This window comes from Pseudochaenichthys georgianus, chromosome 17 (assembly GCF_902827115.2).
Source record: "Pseudochaenichthys georgianus chromosome 17, fPseGeo1.2, whole genome shotgun sequence".
NCBI lineage: Eukaryota > Metazoa > Chordata > Actinopteri > Perciformes > Channichthyidae > Pseudochaenichthys > Pseudochaenichthys georgianus.
In genome coordinates this window covers 7,893,477-7,909,800 of record NC_047519.1, presented here as the reverse complement: position 1 = coordinate 7,909,800, position 16,324 = coordinate 7,893,477, and the positions used below count along the sequence as shown (strand labels likewise).

At 42.0% G+C, this 16,324-nt stretch overlaps 1 protein-coding gene across 1 annotated transcript; it reads right to left on the bottom strand.

The window, feature by feature from the left end:
* Positions 1–135: 135 nt before the first annotated feature.
* On the bottom strand, positions 136–12,456 carry imp3 (IMP U3 small nucleolar ribonucleoprotein 3). Its single transcript, XM_034105452.2, has 7 exons — positions 12,197–12,456; positions 7,903–8,010; positions 7,400–7,474; positions 6,220–6,299; positions 6,054–6,105; positions 5,829–5,901; positions 136–705 (listed from the first exon to the last, which is right to left on the bottom strand). Exons 1-7 carry the CDS (start codon positions 12,331–12,333, stop codon positions 679–681), a joined length of 552 nt encoding a protein of 183 aa, XP_033961343.1. The 5' UTR covers positions 12,334–12,456; the 3' UTR covers positions 136–678.
* Between the last annotated feature and the right edge of the window lie 3,868 nt (positions 12,457–16,324).

Sequence of the window (16,324 nt, the reverse complement as noted above, 5' to 3'; positions counted from 1 at the left end):
TATTTTACAGCTGGATTTATGAAAACGTGTTAATGAGCTGGATGGTACTTACAAACCAACCTTTCCTCTCACAAAGCAAGGCTGAAAGATGAATCAGAACCGCAGTGTGTACTACGATGTACGATATGTCTCATGGGCATTTGTATGAAGTATTTTAATGCTGCAGAGATTTCTGGGCCTACAAAGGCTATTCAACAGACTTCACATTCAAAATACATTTTGGTACAATATGATCATTTTACTATATTTTTTATAAGACATCAGAATGGAGCAAAAATTATCTTTTACTGACATTGTGACAATATAAAAAAAAAAAGATGGATTGTTTCCCCATATGGTTCAGGCTCTTCACGTGCAGGGTGCTCACATGCAGCTCAAGTTCACACAACAGGAGGAAAACAGTCTGGGGGGGGCTCTGCTGGGAGCATGAGGAAACAACTGAGACTGTGCTCTCATGGAGGAGCAGGGGATGAATCCAGAAACGAGGCTGGCACCACTAAAAGAGAGCTTTGGGGAACAGTGTGTAATCTACTCCTGTCCTTGTTTAGGAAAACTTGTTTTCTTCCCACATTTTCACGTTGGTAGGAGATTCAGAGGTGTCCTTGGGGGTTGTCCATTTCCTTATTTGACAGTAAAGTCCTTTCCTCCGGGGTGATGAAAACAGCGTACACCACAGATTTATGCCAATAGATCAAAGTCGTCCCTCTGCAGAAGAAACACACACAACATCAGCACAATGCTCTGCTTTTATGGTATTATCAATAACCATTTGCATGACTGGTTCAATCCCCAGGGCCCAAGAGTTCAACACTTTTAATCCCTATCTGATCAGATTTATCTTTTGGGGAGTTCAAAACCAAAAAACAGAGTTAGGATCACTTTGATATCCGATCAGATCAGGAAATCCAAGCCGAGCTTTAATCTGGATCAAATCGGGTTCAAACCGACAACACAGGATTGGGATCAATTTGATCCCAAACAACTGGATTCTCCTGATCCCACCAGAGGGGTGGGTTTCCAGTGGATTACCAGAGCAAAATGTACTGTACAATTTATTTTAAAATATGTTTCAATTTAAATTAGATGGCAAAGTTTGTTAACTGAAATAATACACAATTTTTAGCCTTCATGGGAAATACATTTTATTTTTCCATTTTTTGCTCATGTTTGTGGCCCATTTTGTTTTCAACCAAATGTTGATGACATAAATGTTTATGCTCATGAAAGTATCACAACAAAGATTGTCAATCACAAATGTAATTTAGATTAAATTAAAAATATCTTCAACAAAAAAAAAGTCCATCATCTGTCATCACCTTTCAAAAAGTAATTGCAGACAAAAGCATCTCGCCTTGCACCACCACTCAGTCTCTCATTTAGAGGGAACTCCATAGGTGGGCCTAGACCAGGGGTGGCCAACCAGTCAGAGGTTAAGAGCCACATGTTTTCTCTGTTACTGCAAACAGCCACATCACACAGTCACTGATACCGCTCGTTTCAGTTTTTTGTTTTCTGGAGACAAGATTTCAACCACGTCACTGATGCGTTTTTGTAGCATTGGGATATATATTTTTTAAATCCTCTGGAGCAGAGAGAGGAGCTGTGGATTATTGTTATTGATTAATGCATCAGTGTTTCTTAGGGTCAAAAACACTAAACTCACAATTTAAGATGAAAGCGTTTAGTTTATTTAATATAAGAGCACATGTTCAATGTGAAAAGTGACAGTAGTCATAGATTATTTGCAATTTGGTGCTGTATATATATATATAAAAAATATATATATATATATTTTAACACCTTGAATTTCAGGGGGGGCGCGGGGCCCCTCCAAGACAATGGTAGGGGAAACACTGGATAGTGTTTAATCAACGATAGGTTTCCCCCCCCTCAAAGGTGATTGGTTCACTGCATCGCAGGTATTATTGTGATTGGCTCTTGGGCCACATCAAAATTAGACACGCTGTCATCCTCTCATACTGACACCTGACACCACACATATACACACCGGGAGCCGGGACGAAAGTAACACGGGACGAAAGTAACGGAGCGATTTGATCCGAGCCCAAACAACTTTGACCGGCCAAATTACGTCAGAATGATCAGCATTCAGTACTTAACAGACCTACTAAATATCAGGGTTAACTGTCAGGAGTAGTGTTGTCACGGTACCAACATTTTGGTTTCGATACCAAGTCAAGAATTGCGATTCCGATTCTTTTTCGATACTTTTCTTAAAAAGAGGGAAACAGTCTTAAATGTAATTATTGTGCTTTATTTCACACCAGAACCATAACAAACTTTTAAACAATGAGAACAATAAATAAAATAAATGACAAGAGTTCGTATTAAATAAAATTAATACATGTCTTTCAGACAGGCCTCGTGGTGTCCGTAGGCTTGCCCTCACTGTCAGAGATATAGCTCAAATACTTCTGGCGTCTTTTTTTTTTTTTACAAGCCGAGGCGCAGCGGCAGTTGCACTCTGGCAGCTAACGCGTGCACGAGAGAGGGGAGGCACTTGAGCGTGCTTGAGAGGGGAGGGACTGCAGGCACGGCTGCAGTGCAGGGAGTGGAAGCAGAGCGCTGAACACATACAGCTCTTATTAAACGGCGCTTGCTCACCGGAGTACTTTCCCCCGTCATTCTTAAAGTACCGATACTAATGAAACGGAGGAATATTAACGTTTTTAACGGCAGGGTATCGCGGTACATTTCAAGTATCGGTACACCGTCAACACTAGTCAGGAGTCAGTGTCTCTCCCCCAAACTCACACATATACAATTCGATATGAACTGAAGAGCCACATGAAACTAGGCAAAGAGCCGCATGCGGCTCGAGAGCCGCGGGTTGGCCACCCCTGGCCTAGATCATCAGCAGGTGAGGGGCTCTGGGGGATCATCGATGTCAGAGGTCAGAGAGGGGGACTCTGCGATGGACAGCGATATTGTGTAGCACAATACAAGCCAGTGTTATTTGGCATGCTCCTTGGGGTTCCACTCTCAGATAGTTGAGGCATGCAAACGCCTCTTCAGTACTCCATTCAAGCGCTCAATGGCACACCTTGTTCTTCCATGGGCATTAGCCGCGTTCACACTGCGGTACTTTTCCCACAAAGGTTCATGCAAACTCTTTAGTTCGCATGAACTAAGCCGGAAAAGTCCCTGGGGGTGGATTAGGCAAATGAAGCCGCTGACGTCACTTCTTCTTCTTCTGCTTTGGGTTTACTGGCAGGCCGCAAACCACTTCACGGCGTGTACTGCCGCCCAAAGTCCCCGGAGTTGGGGAAGGCTTCAGTAGAAGCTGCTGGGACTCCCAGCAGCTTCTACTGAAGCCTTCGAGTAAATCGCCAGAACGCCGACACCTCCTCATCTCCACCGCTCCCATGTTTTATTGTGTGTTGCCATAAGTTAGTCTCTCTGCGTTTCTGCGCTGGGCTAATGCTAATAATGCTAATGCGAGGATAATAAAATGGCGGCTTCACAAAACTTTTTGGGAGTTTTACGGGGCGTGGTTTGCAATCCGCCCAGCCAATCAGGAATATAGCTCTTTTCTCAAAAAAGAGCCGCTCGAAAGTCCCTGCTCTCTAGCAGGGACTTTCGAGGGGGTAAAAAGGTTCGCATGAACTACTTTTAGTACCGGCTCTTTTTGGTGTGAACGCGATCATGAACTAAGTTCGCATGAACCTTTGTGGGAAAAGTACCGCAGTGTGAACGCGGCTATTGTTGTAGCGCATCTGTGAAGGAGTGTTGGCCGTGGGAAAAGGTGTCATCACCCATGGTAGGAGTGGGTAGGCACTGTCGGCTAATATAACTCCATCCGGCCTGTTGGTTTGGAATTCAGTGAACAACCGGCTCTCTCTGAAGATACGTGCATCGTAGACTGACCCAGGCCGTCTCACAACACAGTTGGTGATGGCAAGGTCAGCATCTCCCACAAGTTGCACATTGATGCTGTGCCTCCCTTTCCTGTTGACATATTCCCACTTCCTCTGACGAGGTGCTTGAATATGTACATGGTGCAGTCGATCACCACAATGGTCTTGGGCATGTGTCCCAGAAGAACAAACTTCTGCTTCACTTTGGCAATCTGGCCATCAGTGGGAAAAGTCACAAAGTGATCCAGCAGGCGAGCCAGTGCATCAGACACAGCTGTCACCACTTCCCCCACTGTTGTCCTGTGGACTCCATGCTGTCAGCTATGACCTCATAGAATGTTCCGCATGCGTAAAAGCGCAGGGCAATGAGGACCTGTTCCTCTACCGTCAGAGCATGACCCGGCAAGGCTCTGCACTGCAGTTGTGGCCTGACCAGATCAGCAATGTAGTTGATGTCATTAAGTCCAAATCGAAAACGATCATAAAGTTCTTCTGTTGTGTACTGTTGGAGAGGTTTGGGGCGCTCGGGGTGGACCCTTTGGCGGTGACCTCTCCTTCCAGCATGGAAGATGTGAACAATCCCTGCCATGACTGTGTTCTGACTGTTGTTTCAGTCAGTAGGCCTCCATCAGTCTCTGAATAACAACCAATTGCAAATACACACCTGGAATGAATGTCCAGATTGGTTAGGGCCTGTGGTTAATTATGTCATTAATAGCCAGGCCAGACCTATACAACTAAATGCTGACCTGACCAAACCATTGAGTTGGAAAGATGGACAAAAAGGGGCCTAATTTTACATCTGCTGAGGCCCGTGCCCTGCTGCTGGGTGTAAGGAACAAGTATGACTCCATAGTTGGAGCTAACAGAGAGGGTGGAGCGACTAAAGTGAAGAGCGGAATATGGATGGAAGTTACAGACAATGTGAATGCCACAGGATCTGGACACAAGAGGACGGTGGACCAAGTGAGGTTGAGGTGGAAGAATTTGAAGCAGCAAGCTGCCAAAGACCACAGACGGGTAACAAAGCACATAAAAGGGGACAATACACAGATGTGGTGCTTGATATCATTGGTGGTCAGCAGCAGGTATGTGTGATTGTATCCTTGTTCCTATAGAACTACAATTATTATCTTGTATAATTGTTATTTTCATAGTACTACAATGGCTATATGTCTTACATAGCATCCTAGTACTACAATTTTCCAGGTTACATGCTTGTGATCATCTTATTAAGGGGTATAAAGTATATTGATAAACTTTCATTTCAGGTCGTCAATGCACCTGATGTGACACACCATTCAAGACGAGGTCCTCCTGACCCATGTGGATCCAGAAGCTGGACCTTCAGCCAGGCCTGATGACACACTGCAAGAGCCACCTCCAAAGAGAAAATGCAAGCGCACCAGAAAACCAGAGCAGAGGGACGATGCCTACGAGACTCTGCTGAGCCGTGACACGGAGAGGGACGATGCCTACGAGACTCTGCTGAGCCGTGAGACGGAGAGGGACGATGCCTACGAGACTCTGCTGAGCCGTGACACGGAGAGGGACGATGCCTACGAGACTCTGCTGAGCCGTGAGACGGAGAGGGACGATGCCTACGAGACTCTGCTGAGCCGTGACACGGAGAGGGACGATGTCTACGAGACTCTGCTGAGCCGTGACACGGAGAGGGACGATGCCTACGAGACTCTGCTGAGCCGTGACACGGAGAGGGACGATGTCTACGAGACTACGAGATGCAGATCCGTCTGGCCGAAGAACAAATACAGCAGTGCCGGCTTCAGCAAACTGAAACCTCACTGAGTTCAGCTCCTCAAAGCACGCCTGGATGATCCAGCTGCCTTTGAATGAATGCTTTATTGTTGTTACCCTAGTAAGAGTATTTTTTTAAATTACAATTTCATTATGATTTGATGTGGATGTGGATCCATAAATCTCACTCACCTCATCATTATAATTCAGGACATGCTGCTTGATCTTGGAGGAGTCCACCCAAGTGACAAAATCTTCCATATTTCTGAAAAAAAGTCAACGTGTACATATTGCATCCATTGAGATGCTTTCCCACATTTATCTATATTTTCAGTAATGTAGGTTTTTGTGTCATGCCCTTTAGCACAGAGTAGTTCAACACCAATCATTTGGCAGAACCAAATGTTGTAAACTAACCTTGTGACGAGAAATGCTGGGTCTGTGATAATCTCCGGGCCAACTCGCACATCGGAGACTGGGTCAAGGTCAATACTGCAAACATATTTATTCCCATGGGCATAGACCAAACTAAGTTATCTGTGGAAGGACATTCTAGACACAACAATGCTGAAGTGAAGGATACGTCCTTGTTGGATAAAGGTGATGGCGGTCTTCAGGTTCTGAGCCATACGGAGGTTCAGCATGATGCTGGGCAGCCTCCTCCTGCAGGAGTCACACGTGGAGAGAAAACAGACGAGTGATAATCATGGTCTCTACTGAGGAGTCTGTGATGATGTATTTGTGTAGGTTGTGTCGTGGATATTTTAAACTTGTCAATACTGTAAAGATGTAAAATGAGAGTAATCAATAATAAACTGGTGAAAGCAGGCAGCGTAGTCTTCTGGTTATTTATCTGAAGCTTCAAAGGCACAGGTCTCACAGAGTACAGAGTAGTCTGCAGGAGTGTGTGCAATAGTCACAGCATAGCAAAGCTATACAAGATAGGGCGGGCAGACAGAGTGTTGTGTAGCGGCGGAACGCCTCAGAAATCTGCTTTCACACGGATGTCTCATACCGCTATTAGACACATGTGTCCTTGAGCTACAGAAAGTATAACAGTTAGCAAAATATGGAAGTTCAAACTTAGTGTGAAGAGGAGTAGTTTCAACATAGTCTGCCCAATCAGCCCTGTGGCCTTGAAGCGCTTGAGAAGAATAACCCTCATTAGAGTATGCAGAGGAAACGGCACATATCAAGAAAGGGTGCAGTAGTGTTAGAAAATGCTTTTGGAAGCATTTGGTTCTAGCATATAAGGCAACATAAGGACTTGCCACTACAGTTGACCCGGAAGTTAGCATTGCAAGCGTTCCCTTGATTATAAAGCAGTGGGATTTTCCCACTGGATTTCCAATTCTATGCAGAAAATAAGAACCATGGCCGACACACGTTTGTTCAGCAGGTTGATCTTCACATTCACCACTTTTATGAGATTAAAGTCATTGCAAACCAAAAGTAAAAGCTTATGTTAGGCTGTAAACAAACTTCATCATGGTCGCATGGCCAATTTGCAATTGAGTAGTCTCATTCAGTCTCTTGTTAGCAACTGGCCTTTTAATGACACGTAGAAGCTTTGGATATTCATCAGTGCGGTATTTACTGACACATTTTATGTCCTTACCTTATTTCTTGAATCTTACCAACAATATGTTCCAAAATGCATTGATTTTAAGACGAGGCGGTACAGAAGTGCTAAAATGCTAACTCATTTCGAGGACTTATTCCTGCACTCTATTAGAGTACAACATGTGTGTGGGGTGGGTTACCTGCAGAATGAAGAAGCGGTGACCTTCTCCGTCAGGGACAGATTCTGTTTGGTGGGCGTCAGACCGATACTGTACCTAATGTGAAGAAACAATCAAATCATCAGTGAGATATTGTACTTTCAAAAAGGATAAACCATGACTGTCATAAATAAGTCAAACTAGGAGCCTGTATAATGTACAACTTAAAGCAGATGTATAGTTTCACACACACATGCGTACTACAATGTGTGTACGCATTTCACTTGTGTTTTCATGTTGGTCACTTGGTCGTTGCTATGTTGATTATAGCGAAAGGAAAAAGTGACCTTGTAGGTTGCCATGGTGATCTACATAGTTGAAAGTGAGCCATCTTGATCAAGCAGGAAAACACAAGGTAAGCTCAAAGGGAGTAGAAGACCTCCCCTCTGTTTTGTGAAGCAAGCCCCGAGTGTTGACTTAAAGGTATAAGATGGACGATTCGGTCAGGGTAAAGGATATCACAAAGACACTCAATAACAACTCACAGTTTCTCCAGCAGATGGTGTGTGCTCTGAGCTCTGAAGCCATCCTTCTCATCCAGGTCTCGGATTTTCTGGACGAGTTCTCTGATGTGACGACTCAGCTTATTGTACCTGAGACACAGGAGGAAACACACTCTTAGACAATATAAACAACTGATAGAATTGTTTAGTTTTTTCATTTAAAAAAACAAAACTAAATGGTTACAGAGAATACAGCACAAAAATGAAGATGAATAATAACCTAAAAAGTGAAGAAATAATGTGTAGTATAATTAACAAAAAGACAGTAAATAAGTTATGGTTAACAGAAACAAATAAATCAATAATTATAACTTATATTAATTGTCAATACAAATTACAATGTTTTGGGTTGTATATGTCACCCATTTAGTTTGCCTTGTGTTCACTGCATCTCTCCAGCAATATGCCGTTAAATTGTCTTTGTACTTAAAATATCAGATAAGAATCTTACATGTGTATCTTTGCAGTGGTCCGAGTTTGTTGTGCTACGGTTTTTTGCACATTAGTTCCCAATCCTTTGGAGGTATAATGCAGGAAGGTGTATTTTCCTTTAATGGTTTACATTGACAACACTTTATCAGGATGTTTAAGTCATATATATGGAGTCATACAATTTAAGCATACATTTGATCAATGGGTTTTCTATGTGTATGACATTTAACTGTTGGTTGTTCCCCTTTAACAAAGTAGAACATGTCATGTCTTGGACAAATATCGCAATCTGTTTAAATCAAATCCCCATATTTTCATGCAAGATTTAAAGGTTTTATTATAATGATATTATATTTAATGAAATTGATTCAAAGTATGTCTGTAAAGACAATACACTTAAATATAGAAGATAAAACACTACAAAATATTGACGTATGTTGTACATCAACAAAAGAGCTAGTCAGGAGTGTGCCAAACATGTCTGTGGGATGCATAACGTTTCATTTCCTAATGAACCTATGGATAGTGATGTTACGTATTGCGCCGAGGCTTCGGAGCGTGTGTCGAGTAATCCCTGAAGCTTTTTGTGAAGCTTGTATCGAGGCTTGTATCGTTTTGGGCCAGTGACGTCATCGATGACAAACGAAGCCTCGCTGCCTGTCGACGCCACGTGACTGCTTCAGAAAGTGCTTTAGATCGGTTGAACCACAACGCTCATAATACCCATGATGTATAATAAGAACCATATTACCCCTCCTGTACCCGGGCCCGGTGACACGATGGAATCAAGAGAGCTCAGACTAGTGCTGCACGATTAATCGAAAAAAGATCGTTATCTCGATTCAGACACCTATGCGATCTCATTTCTAAATTACGGCGATCCTATGACATCAAGCTGATTTTTTATTATTTTGGTTCTGAATAATACCAACTTGCAATGTCAATCATACTTAAACGATGTAAAGCAAATATACTCTATACATTTAACATTAAAGTACCATGATCGCATCCAAATGGTAGTGTTCTGTCTGTCTCTCCTCCTCTCATGCCGTGTTAACGCTGCAGCCACTCGTGTTGCCAGTTTTTGCGGAAGGAATAAGCAACCAGGTCTATGACAACAAGCGCACAAGAACATGAGCACTTTAAACCTATACATGTCGGGTCTACAAGCTCACAACCGCAACAACCATTATTACTTACTGCCAAGCAACTTCACAGAAAGATAAGCCCAATGTGGCTTATAATAAGTATACCTGGCAACACTCACTGACTGCAGCACATGAGGGCAGGAGCCGGCAGTATGTTTACAGAAGCGTTAGCATTAGCACTGATTAGCAAAGAGTGACGAGAGCGACTAGTAGTACAGGAAAAACAGAAATGAGTGACGAGGAGGTCGAGGACAATGACACCGATGAAAATCCCGGTGGCAACTCTGGCCAGAGTGAGAGGGAAGTTGTGCTTGTGCCGAAAAAAGGACCACATTCATACAGTGTGTGGAACCTTTTTGGATTTGATCCCGATGACGACTTACAAAAAGTCGTCCACTGTAAGCATTGTTCTCGCATCGTCGCAATGACGTCAGGTAACACCACAAACCTATTAAATCACCTGCAACGTCACCATAAAATACCGTATGCTTTAGCAAAGAAGGACAACCCGAAAAAAAAATCAAACCCCCAGACAACGACGCAAACATCCATAAGCCAAACGCTATTCATCGGAACACCATATTCACACAGCTCGCGAAGGCACAAAGAGATAACGAAAGCCATCACCTTTTACTTGGCTAAGGATATGGCATCAATAAATACAGTTCAAAATGAAGTGTTCAATAACTTGATGAAGACGCTGGATAAGCGGTACTCAGTGCCTTCCCGCAACTACTTTTCACGTACTGCATTACCTGCCATGTACTACAAGACTCGAACCACAGTCGAGACAGAACTGAAAGATGTCCAGCACTTTGCGACAACAACTGACCTGTGGTCCAGTCGTACCATATATGAGCCTGACGGTGCATTTCATCACCAGTGATTTCACCATGAAAAGTCGGTGCCTTCAGACAGCTTTCTTCCCCGTGGACCACACGGGCGACGAAATTGCAGTGGGATTAATGTCTCCACTCCTGGAGCTTGGATCCGAAAAGGATGGTGTGCATCACTACAGATAGTGGATCAAACATCATAAAAGCATCCGACATAAACAAATGGACAAGGCTCCAGTGTTTTGGCCACAGGCTACACCTGGCTATAGGTGAGTCGAGTACAATCCATCCCACAGTAAAGTCCTCTGTTCATTTAAGTCTGAGAGTGTAGAGTTAAATTAACTGTCAATATTGTACTGAACATGTTTATGTATTTTAAAAAAATAATCTTATTTCATTTAACTAATTACCACCATTTTAAATTGTAATGTATAGTCTAAATATTATAGTACCCCCCGCCATTTGGGTACATATTTATACACAGGCTTAAATGAATAGGCCATTATTTTTATTCCATCTTTCCAGACCCCATACGTTTTTCCCTTAGAGATTTCCAAAAATATTTATATAAATTATTTTAAGCCTAAAATCAAGCCATCCAGGATACTGGTGATTCATGACCATAAAACGTTTGGTTTTGTGGGGGAAAAAAGAAGTTAAAACCGCAAAACAAAGGGTATTTATTATGTGTGTTCAGTATTCAGCAACTACAGACTAAAGACAAAGTTATGTTTTTTTTTACAAGAGACAAATGGTGTCTGTTTAAATTCATTGTACTCACGTGACGTCTAAGAGTAAGAGTGCAATAAATATTTCCATTGAAACGATGAGAATCGTGTGAGAATCGCGATCTCAATTCTTATGGAGGAAAATCGTGATTCACATTTGAGCAAGAATCGTGCAGCACTAGCTCAGACCCTCACTTATATAGAGGTCGGAACATGTCATAAGTATAAATAAATAAAGGCATAAATAAATGTACGAATAAAAACTTGAATAAATAAATACAAAATAGTATCTAGTTTATTCATATAGATTCAGTGTGTGTGCTGTGGCTCAGCTGGAAAGCGGTTGACTTACAACCGCAGGGTCCCTGGTTCAACGACTGGTCAATACGTCTTTTTGTTTGTTTATAAAAGCTACATTTCACAGCACACATTATCACATTTAGCTGTAGCTAAATGTGATAATGTAGAATGTATTCTTTTATATGGTTTAGCCTTTCTCAGGCTACAACATGGTTACGTTTACGAATATTATTAAGGAATACAAATCCCTCTTTGCAATGTTTACCAGCCTCCTTAGGCTTTTCAATCACAATCATTCAACTGGAATATAAACAATATTGTTAAAATGTTTAGAGTTATCCTAAGGCTTTACTCATTGGGAACTCGGTCTGAGATAGAGCACACTGTTGAGATGTCCAATCTGCCTGTTTAACACACTTTGACCAACAGGGGGTTTGTGTTCAAATGAAACCCACGATGAAGCCTCATGAGATGAAATCTTTTGCGAACCAATTGGCTGGAAAAGCTTCATAAGGCTTCATCTCGCCATCACTACCTATGGATAACTGCTGTGTTAAAGACTCTGTTATTAAGCCAAGTTACGATTCATATAATTATTCATATTTAAGAACAACTGACACAGGCTTCATCAGCTTTGATAAGCTTTAAAGTTTGATGTAGTGCAGCTGAGGATGTCACTGTTAGCTATAGCTCAGTTTCAAGCTAACCATTTCGGAAGTCAACCTTAGCCTCGGATACACTCGTTTTATTTCAACTTAAAATATAAATGTTTAACGTGTTTTCATCGTAGCCTGGCTTTATAATAGAGTCTTTAACAGTCGGTGTTTCTTACTTGGTGTAGTCCTCTCTCTTCTCGATGCGGTACTTCCGCAGCACTTTGACCTCGTGCAGGTTGTTGTCCACCTCCCAGTTGATGAAGTCCACCTTCTTCAGCAACTTCTGCTCATGGTGCTTTAATTTACGAACCATGTTCACTCCTTTCGCTGACTTATAACTAAGTATTTACAAGACAGGCTGTTTCCCATGCAGGATGGGACGAAGAGAAAACACCGGAAACACGTGTTCTTCTTCTTCGGTTATAATTTACGGTGGACCGTCTGGTCAGAGTGGACCACAGCGCCCTCTACCCTGGCACCACGGTAAACATTTTCAAATCTCAACAAACAGTAACTCTTTATCGAGCCTTAAGTTAATACAAATACTGAGTCAACTTAATAAACTAAGGATTCCTGTGAGGGCTTCTTGTATTTTTAAATCATTATCCGAGTTTCCAATTAAATGTACATCATTTATTTGGTTTCATCCATGGTCCTATAATTTATTTTGGTGAGCAGTTTTAATATATTTCCCCCGTGTGATACAAATGACTTTGATTTTTCATTTCGGTCATGGGTAACATCCAGTAACATACCAAACACACTTTTTTCCTCCAGCAGGAGTCACCAAGTGTTAGCTCCTTCAGGTCAGAGCTTTGGGTTTTTTCGCTCAGCAGAGCATGGGCGGATCTACCGGGGTGGCAAGTGCCACCCTAAAAATAGGCCCTACCACCCCAGTTGGCAACTTTGTTTTGAAAGTTGTGGCTCATTGGACATTTATGAGAGAAAATCCCTAATGTCCGAGTGTAAGTGAATGCAGCACAAGATGCGAGTCCCCTGGCCCTGGCGAGAGCGTGGAAATGTGGCGGCGATTTCATTTGAACGGGACGGCGCTAAAGGAGAAGCATTCCGACCCAAGTAGATGGAAGGAATGAGGTATTTGCGGTCTATAATGACAGAGAAGAGACTAGTCAAGTTTGGCTGTACTCAGCATTGAATCAAAACGCACTAAAGCTTTAGATCTTGATATGTTTGTGAGGCGTTTTGCTGAACAACATGGTAATCGCCGCATTCAGCTGTAATAGGCATGCCAACTTGATGCTCTGCTCACGGATGACTCGATGAGCATAACAAACTGTTAAGATTATGACCTCACCTGTGTAAATATATTTTTTTCTTTGTGGAGGTCTGCCCCCAAAAACAGTTTTAAATCCTGAGAAAGTCAAATAAGACGGTGTGTAAAACTCAAAACTACACTGCCCAGCCAAAAAAAAGTAACCACATTCATTTAACTAGGCCAGTAGGTAAGGGTATTCCACCCGATAATAACTGCAGTGATGTATATTAGGGATGAGAACGATTAATCGAATATTCGAAATTATTCAGGTATTCGAATAATTATTCATGTATTCGAATATGAGTTATGAATATTTTTATTAAAAGAAAAAAAATGTATGGCTGCTGCCCCTCCCTACACGCAGATCACGCAGACTCAAACCTCATCTTACCATCTTACTATCTTACTTCGGCTGTTTTCGTAAGTCGGAAGACGAAGCGTGTCCTGTCGCCCAAACTCAATTTGGTGTGTCCCTCACCGTCGACCGTGACACGCCTTATTTGGACTGCCTGACCATCGGGTCAGGCAGTCGGACCAAACAATCACTCTGATTGGCTGTTCAGCTAGCGAATCAGTGCATGAGAAGCGAAACGGAAGTGAGGGACGTAAACAAACGATTTAAGAAGGCACACACAGACTGCTATTCATTTTCATCTCATCATGGCGATCTGGAATGACGGAAACGAAGACCTGCTCATCACCTTGATCCAGGAGAGGCCAGCTCTGTACGACATCACAGAGAACAGGTACTCGAACCGAGTAGTGAAAACCGGACTCTGGCGAGAGATTGAAACGCAACTTGGTTTCTCGGGTAAGATTATCTTTTTCATCAATTGAGCTCTTTAGCAGATACTGTTGGCTTTTTATTGTTTGCCAGCGTACAGTGACGTTAACGTGAAATGTAATTTGTTATTTCAACCTTGTGTTTTGTTGTTATCTTGTTGCTAGCTGTTGTTTTATTATATATATATATATATATATATATATATGTAATAAAACAATGCACAATGGTACACAGTATCCAAACTCTTTAGGCACTGGTCAGAGACATTCATGTAAAGCAGATACTGAATCCAATACTGGTAAAAACGTTGCAGAGATCAAATGTTTCCTTGTCTGAACGGAGAAACCTAATTTTTAAAACAACATTTTCAGTGTGTGACTTGAAAGATAAGTTCTGATAAATAATAAAACCTAGATATGTGTATGTAGTGACCCTTTCAATGTAAATGTCAGTCCCTTGAACAGTACAAATGTTGGGGAGAAAAGAAGTTAACTTTTTGCCATTTGAGAATATCATGAGTTTGGAGTTGTCTGCATTTAATACTAACTTGAGTTGAGATAAATGGGATGGAATAACATCAAAGGCAGACTGGAGGAAATCAAGACTTTGCTCTATAGAAGAGGATGAACAACAAATTACATCATCTGCATAAAAATGGAAAGCAGCATTTGATAAATTATTAGAGATTATTTACATATATGGTGAAATTATTGGTCCTAGTATGGAACCTTGGCGCACACCCTTTCAAATCAAATCAATCAAATCAAGTTTTATTTATATAACACATTTATAAAAGATTTTTGGTCGAGCCAAAGTGCTGTAAAAATAATAAAATAGCCTACAGTAGAGACACTTTACAGCAAATATAACAGCACAGAGTGTTCAGAATATATGAGGAAGCCATCAGGGAAGCAGCATGACGAGACCCAAGGCAGGACTGCAAAGACAGGTTCAGCCACGACCCGAAGTCCACGACCCGAAGTCCACGACGGGCAGCATCCGGGAAACCAAACTTGAAGATAACATATCAAATGATGATCTTCATTAATTGCAGTGACAATTTAGTCTATTCTGACATTTGTTTGTGTGAGTTAATCTGTACCTATGATATCTGGTTGCAGAAGGGACTGCAATAGCCTGGATGTTGGTCATCAGAGTAGATGCCCTGCAATTCTCCTCTTTTACCTTTCCCAACATATCCTATGAATAGAAAAAGAAAATATTGTAATTGAATCACACTAGGACCACAACACACTAAATATGTAATGACACATGAACATTATTATCCAGAATAAGAAGTCTACCTGGTTTGCAGTTTTTGTAAGGCTCCAAGCATCCACGGCAGGTGTCAATGGTGTACATGACGTTGAAATCCTGCTTGTATGAAGCAGAGAACCAATCTGTAGATGTGATTTGATGTGTCGTGTGTCTCCCAACTCCTCTCCAAAGTTCAGATACTATATAGGTAAATAAAAGGTAAATAAAACATTAAACAATGACAAAATAACAACCTGAAAGATATGTATTCTATCTACACATTTCGTAATTATCTAATCTAGTGGCCTTATAAAAGTGTTGGCTAAAGTAACGCAGAATATATATATTTTTTAATTGTAAATAATTAGAAACATTATTTATGTGCACAAGTACACACATATAACAAGCTGTACGGAGTTCCTCCGGCTGCAGTTCCGCAGACGGCCGGTGTGTGGCAGCAGAGCGCTGGGAGCAGAGGGAGGTGAGTCGACGGATATGACAGATGGATGCGACGGAAATACACCCGAACATATCTGGTAGCCCGAACACATCTGGTACTGACACCGGCGCTAACAGTTCATGAGCGTGCTCCCCCGCCCCCTGTCAACACTCGCGACACATGAGTGGCCAGCCTAAACAACAATAAACGCTGCTTGGCAACCGTGTGTGGCGGCAAAGTACATAGACATTTTGACTGGAGAGATTTAGTTTTGCCGGTATTCAACATATTTTACATCATCATCATAGTCTGGTAATTATTTACACTCCATGAAGAGTCCTACACAACAGACATGGCATCAAAAAGGAGTAATGTGTGGAAATATTTCGACCAGGTTAGTGAGTGCGGTGTAGAGGTCAAACTATGCCAAATTCAACCTATATATACATGCTATACCTTGCTATACCCGCAACCTCCGTTCCAGCTGAGAGGGTCTTCTCTACAGCTGGCCTGATTGTGAATCGCCTCCACACATGAAAGCTGTAGGC